At 56.0% G+C, this 5,124-nt stretch overlaps 2 protein-coding genes across 2 annotated transcripts in view; one reads left to right on the top strand and one right to left on the bottom strand.

The window, feature by feature from the left end:
• LOC102375168 (interferon-inducible GTPase 1-like) overlaps positions 1-2,250 on the top strand; it is a 5,125-nt gene extending 2,875 nt beyond the window's left edge. Inside the window, exon 3 of the mRNA XM_006034502.2 lies at positions 1,012-2,250. Within this exon, the coding sequence (XP_006034564.2) occupies positions 1,012-2,250 (1,239 nt within the window). The remainder of the gene's footprint in view (positions 1-1,011) is intronic.
• Positions 2,251-3,412: 1,162 nt separating this feature from the next.
• Positions 3,413-5,124, bottom strand: part of LOC102369951 (chemokine-like receptor 1) — a 7,566-nt gene continuing 5,854 nt past the window's right edge. Inside the window, exon 2 of the mRNA XM_014525084.2 lies at positions 3,413-4,979. Within this exon, the coding sequence (XP_014380570.1) occupies positions 3,900-4,970 (1,071 nt within the window). The 5' untranslated portion in view covers positions 4,971-4,979 and the 3' untranslated portion in view covers positions 3,413-3,899. The remainder of the gene's footprint in view (positions 4,980-5,124) is intronic.

Genomic DNA, 5,124 nt, shown 5'->3' with positions numbered 1-5,124 from the left:
CAGCAGGACTGGTGACATGTTTGAACTAGCAGCAGTCCATCGACTTCAATACATGAGACCTAAATACAGGATAGAAGAAAGGGATTTCGGGGGCAAGGGGATAGGGTACAACGATCTCCCAAAAGCCAGTGATTGGCATTTGAGAGGTCATGGGTTGGTAATTGGATGCAGAACCAGATATGCACCGTTTTATTTTGGGGTGTCCTGAAAATGAGTTACTTCATAATCCCAGCCTACTCGTAAGTCTCTTTTTCCAGGGCTGTATACTTGATACATGATATTATTGTACATTTTTACTAGTAGATTTCCATTTTGGATGAAACTCTTGAGCCTGTGCCATTCATTACTGACACCCTTTAATTGTGTAAGGATTTGCTTTGAAAAAGGAACTGGAATAAGAAACCAACTTCAGCCTCAGGGCTGCTCTGGGATACAGAGATGCTTGCTGAGTGAACCCATGGCAGTAGCAGTGAAGCTGGGTTACAGCTGCCCTTCCCAACACCCCCTGCTCATATCAGCCAGACCCCAGCCTGCCCCCAGAGTCCACAGAGAACCCAGGAGTCCTGGTCCACAGCTCCTGGGCTCTCGCCCACTTCCTCCTCCCAGCTGGGACAGAACCCAGGCATCTGGGCTCCCAGCCACCCAGTCTAATCCACCAGTCTCAGGTCCCTTCCCAGAGCAAGAAATAGAGCCCAGTGTCTGGGAGCTCTGGAAGGGGAGTGGGGCTGCAGTGATTGAAGCAGGGGGGTAGGGAGACAGGATGCCTGGGTAGGGAGAGGAGAGGGGTGCATTGGGTTAGACCCCCACTCCTTTCCTGGACCTGGGGAAGAACCCAGGCAAGTTGACTAGTACTTCAAACCCTGATGAGCCTCATTTGGGAAACATGAGCCTGGTGTGTGTGTGCAGCAGAAGGAGAGGAGAGGGGAGGATGGGAATGATTCTGATCGGTATATTGTGGGGGATCCTCTAAACATGCACCCACTGCAGCTCTCCCATCCCCATGCTTTTCAGGAATGGACCCTCCTTCTGGAAGTTTTCCAGGTGGCCATGAGTCCGTATCAAGATTTAATCTCAGAGCAGGAACTGGACACAGCTTTCAAGATCTATGAGTCATTCGAGTCGTTCTTCCAAGCCCGGGATGACCAAGAAGCAGCCAGTCAAGCACTTAAGGAGCTCAAGTCATTGGAAACTGTCAAGCTGCGGATTGCTGTCACAGGGGAAACAGGTGCTGGGAAATCCTCCTTTATCAATGCCATCCGGGGCGTGAGACCTGAACAGACAGGTGCGGCCGAAATTGGGGTGAATGAAACAACGATAGATCCCACACCTTATGAGTGTCCTCACTACCCCAATGTCACGTTCTATGACCTGCCGGGCATTGGATCTGTGCATTTCCAGCCAAACACCTATCTGAAGGACGTGAACTTCAGTACCTACGACTTCTTCATCATTGTGAGCTCCGAACGGTTCCGATCCAGCGATGCCGACCTGGCCCTGGAGATCCAGAAGATGGACAAGAAGTTCTACTTTGTGCGGGCCAAAGTGGACCAAGATTTAGAGAATGAAAAAAGGGCCCGTGGTGAGGCCTACAATGAAGGCGATGTTCTTCAGAAGATCCGGGACACATGCAGGAGACACCTGGAAGCCTTGGGGGTCTCCAGTCCAAAGGTTTTTCTCCTCTCCAACTGGGATATAGCCAAGTTAGATTTTCACCAACTGGAGGACACCCTAGAACAGGATCTTCCCCATCTGCAGAAGCTGGTGTTTCTGCTGAGCCTGCCCAACTTCTCCAAGGAAATCCTGGAGAAGAAGCGAGCTGCGCTGAAGAAGTTGACCTGGCTCATAGCCCTGGCCTCAGGTGGTGCCGGTGCCATTTCCATCCCTAGCGTCTCTCTGCAATGCAATATCCAACTCCTTCTGGTCTCCATGATTGGCTTCTACAAGCACTTTGGCCTGGATGATGAGTCCCTGAGCCGTATGGCCAGTCAAGCTGACCTGCCCCTGTTCGAGCTGAAGGGGATGATGAGATCACCAGAAATCCAAAACATACAGCTTCCCCTTGTACAGCTATCCTGGGCCAAGAAGTCATATTGTGTACTTGGAATGGTCAAGGGAAAACTTAGTCAAGCACTAATAAGTGCAGCATGCTCTTTCGTTGTCTCCGTCTACCAGCTCTCCAAAGTTGTAGATGAACTTTATGCCGATGCCCTCCAGGTGAGGGCCAAAGCTTTGGGAGATGAGAATTATTAAAGTGTCTGGAGGACTCTCTGGGACTTTGGCCCTGGACAGACTGTGGATAGACGGGGTAGGGGAAGGGCAGTGGGATTTCAGGTTGAGTTGTGTTGATTACCTCGTTCACCTCCATGTTGCTAATGGACCCACTCATCAGCTCTTAGCAGCATCACCCCCACCCCTTCCCCTTCTCCACATAGCCCTTCCTTTCTGCCCACCCCTCATAGTATTGGATGCAGTAAGTTGTTGCCAACAAGAAGCTGTTGCTGCGCCTCTGAACTAGTTGGTCTCCAAACCAGGGATGCTCAGCTGGAGTGAGATGGATGGGTGGTAGCAGGGAGAGAGGGAATGTATAAGGAAGGAAAAGCAGAATGGAGGGATGGTGAGATGGATGGATGGAGGAAGAAGTGGATGGATTGAAGGGTGCTGGTTTGGTGGCCAAAGGGGTGTGTGGGGTCAGTGGATGGAGGGGCCAAAGGAAAGGATGGGTGGATGGAGGTCTGTGTGGATGGACAGAAGGGTATGTCAGTGGGTGGGAGGCAGGAGTAGAAGGCTGTGGGAATGGATGGATGGATGTGGGGGGAGGGGGAGGGGTGGAAGGGCTTAGGTTGGGCCGTGCCAGTCCATATACCTCCCATCCCTTCCCACCCCTCATCCCAGTCCCACCCCAGGACATCATATACACAGGAACTTGCTCCATCTGCAGTTGTGACATGAGGCAGCTGAGCCACTGCACATGCTCCCTCCCATGTCTGGGACATGCATGATGCCACCCAGGACACCTATTCCTGGCTATGAGGCGAGGTGGGGGGTAGTGGGTGAGGGGCAGGGGGAAGGGGCTGGAGCCTGGACACCTGGGTTCTGCCCTGAGCTTCAGAAAGGGTGTGGGGTCTGGTGGCTGAAAGCCATGGGGCTGTGAGCCTGGTCACCTGGGTTCTCTCTCCAGCCCTGGGACAGGAGTGGGGGCTGGGGGCGAGAACAAGGCAGGGCTGGGTTCCCTCCAGCTCTGGGAGTTCAGTGGGGCCTGGGGGTCACATTAAACTGGGATGGACTGGGTGTATGACCGCCGTCCAGCTGAGGGTTCCAGACTGGCACTGGAGGGATGAGTTGGGCATGGGGGCAGGATCTGGAGGGGGCAGGGCACCAGAGTCCAGCCAATCACAGAAGATCAAAGGCTTGTCTTTATTCTACCCAATATCACATGTCAGAGACTTGATGCCAAGCGCCAGACAATGGGGGTGGGAAAGCAGTAAGAGCTGGGAGGATGTGGGGCCAGGACGCCTGGTTTCCCCCAGCTCTGGGAGAGAGGTGGGCGCTGGGGGGTTACAAGGGGGGAGTTGGGAACCCGGACACCTGGGTTGTATCCAGTCAGACCTCTATATCTATATATCTCTATTCCATTTCCCCCTACTCTAGCCAATCCTGTCCTGGACCCAGCAGCCCCTGGAGGCCAAATGGCCCCCTGTTGAGGTGGAAGGGAGCCTGGACTCTCTCCTGCTTTGGGAGAGGAATGGAGTCATGGAGGTGCTGGGAACCCGGACTCCTGGGTTCTCTGGGAAGGGAGTGAAGGCTGGTGCTTTGGTTCGGGTCAAAGTTGACGGGGAGCCTGGACTCCTGGGTTCTCTGGGAGGGAAGTGGGGGCTAGCAGAGAGGTGGCCAGGAGCCCTCTACACGAGCTTCCCCTGCCCAGCGCTGCGGGGAGAGGATGGCTCGCTGAACGCGCTCTCCACGGCCTGCAGCACCGAGCGCCACAGCCGGTCCCTGAAGTCACGGCCCACGAAGACGTAGAGGACGGGGTTGAGGCAGCTGTTGAGGTAGGCCAGGCCCGAGGCCAAGGGGACCCCAACCAACAACACGGCATCCAGCCCTGGTACCCCCATGGCCCCCGCCAGCTCCAGGAAGGAGAAGATGTGGTAGGGGCACCAGGAAAGGAAGAAGCAGCCCACCACAGCCACCATGATCTGATAGGGCCGGGCCGAGCGGGCCAACTGGTTCCTCTTCATCTTGGCCGCCATGATGCCATAGCACGTCAAGATGGCAGCAAAGGGCACTAGGAACCCAGCCAGAAAGCGTGTCAGCACCAGGGCGTGGTGTCGGGTGATCACCACATCGCCCTTGCTTTCATCCTCCATGGTCGTGTCCCCCTTGGCCACGTCCCCCACACCCATGGCAAAGTTGTTGTAGCAATGGGTGACGTTGGCCAACGCCCCAGGGTTCCCTGTGTCCCGGAACACCGGGTAGGGGGAGCTGAGAGCCAGGGCTGCCAACCAGATGGCCAAGGCCACCAAGGAGGCCACGCGGGGCTGGCGGTGGTTCTGGGCCCACACCGGGGCAGCCACCAGGAGGCAGCGGTCCACACTGATGGCCGTGAGGAGGAAGACGCTGGCGAACATGTTGAGGAAGGCCAAGCCACTGTTGAGCTTGCAGAGGACTCTCCCGAATGGCCAGTGGAAGCCCAGGGCCACGTAAACCATGCTGAGGGGGAGGAAGAGGGTGAAGACGAAGTCGGCCATGGCCAGGTGCAGGAACCACACGGCATTGACTGTCCGTGCCATACGGAAGCCAGTGACCCAGATGACCAGCCCGTTGCCTGTCACGCCCAGCACGAAGGCCGTGCTGTAGAGGGCCACTGAAATGCCGCGCATGACAGTCACCAGGGCCGTGGGCAGTGCTGGCATGGTGGCGGTGTCCTCATAGGAGCTGTAGTTGTAGTCGAAGGCGGAGGTGTTGTCAGCCATAGGGGACAGCTTGGGGGGGGAGAGAGTGGGGAAGAGAGCGGGGTGGGGTGGGGATGGATGGACAAGGGGATGGTTATAGAGAGCGTCAGATGGACAGCCTGGTTGTGGATTGGCTGGATGGATGGATGGAGAGGGGCACAGATGGGGTGAACAG

Source organism: Alligator sinensis, unplaced genomic scaffold (genome assembly GCF_000455745.1).
Source record: "Alligator sinensis unplaced genomic scaffold, ASM45574v1 scaffold850_1, whole genome shotgun sequence".
NCBI lineage: Eukaryota > Metazoa > Chordata > Crocodylia > Alligatoridae > Alligator > Alligator sinensis.
This window is presented reverse-complemented; position numbering and strand designations above follow the sequence as displayed.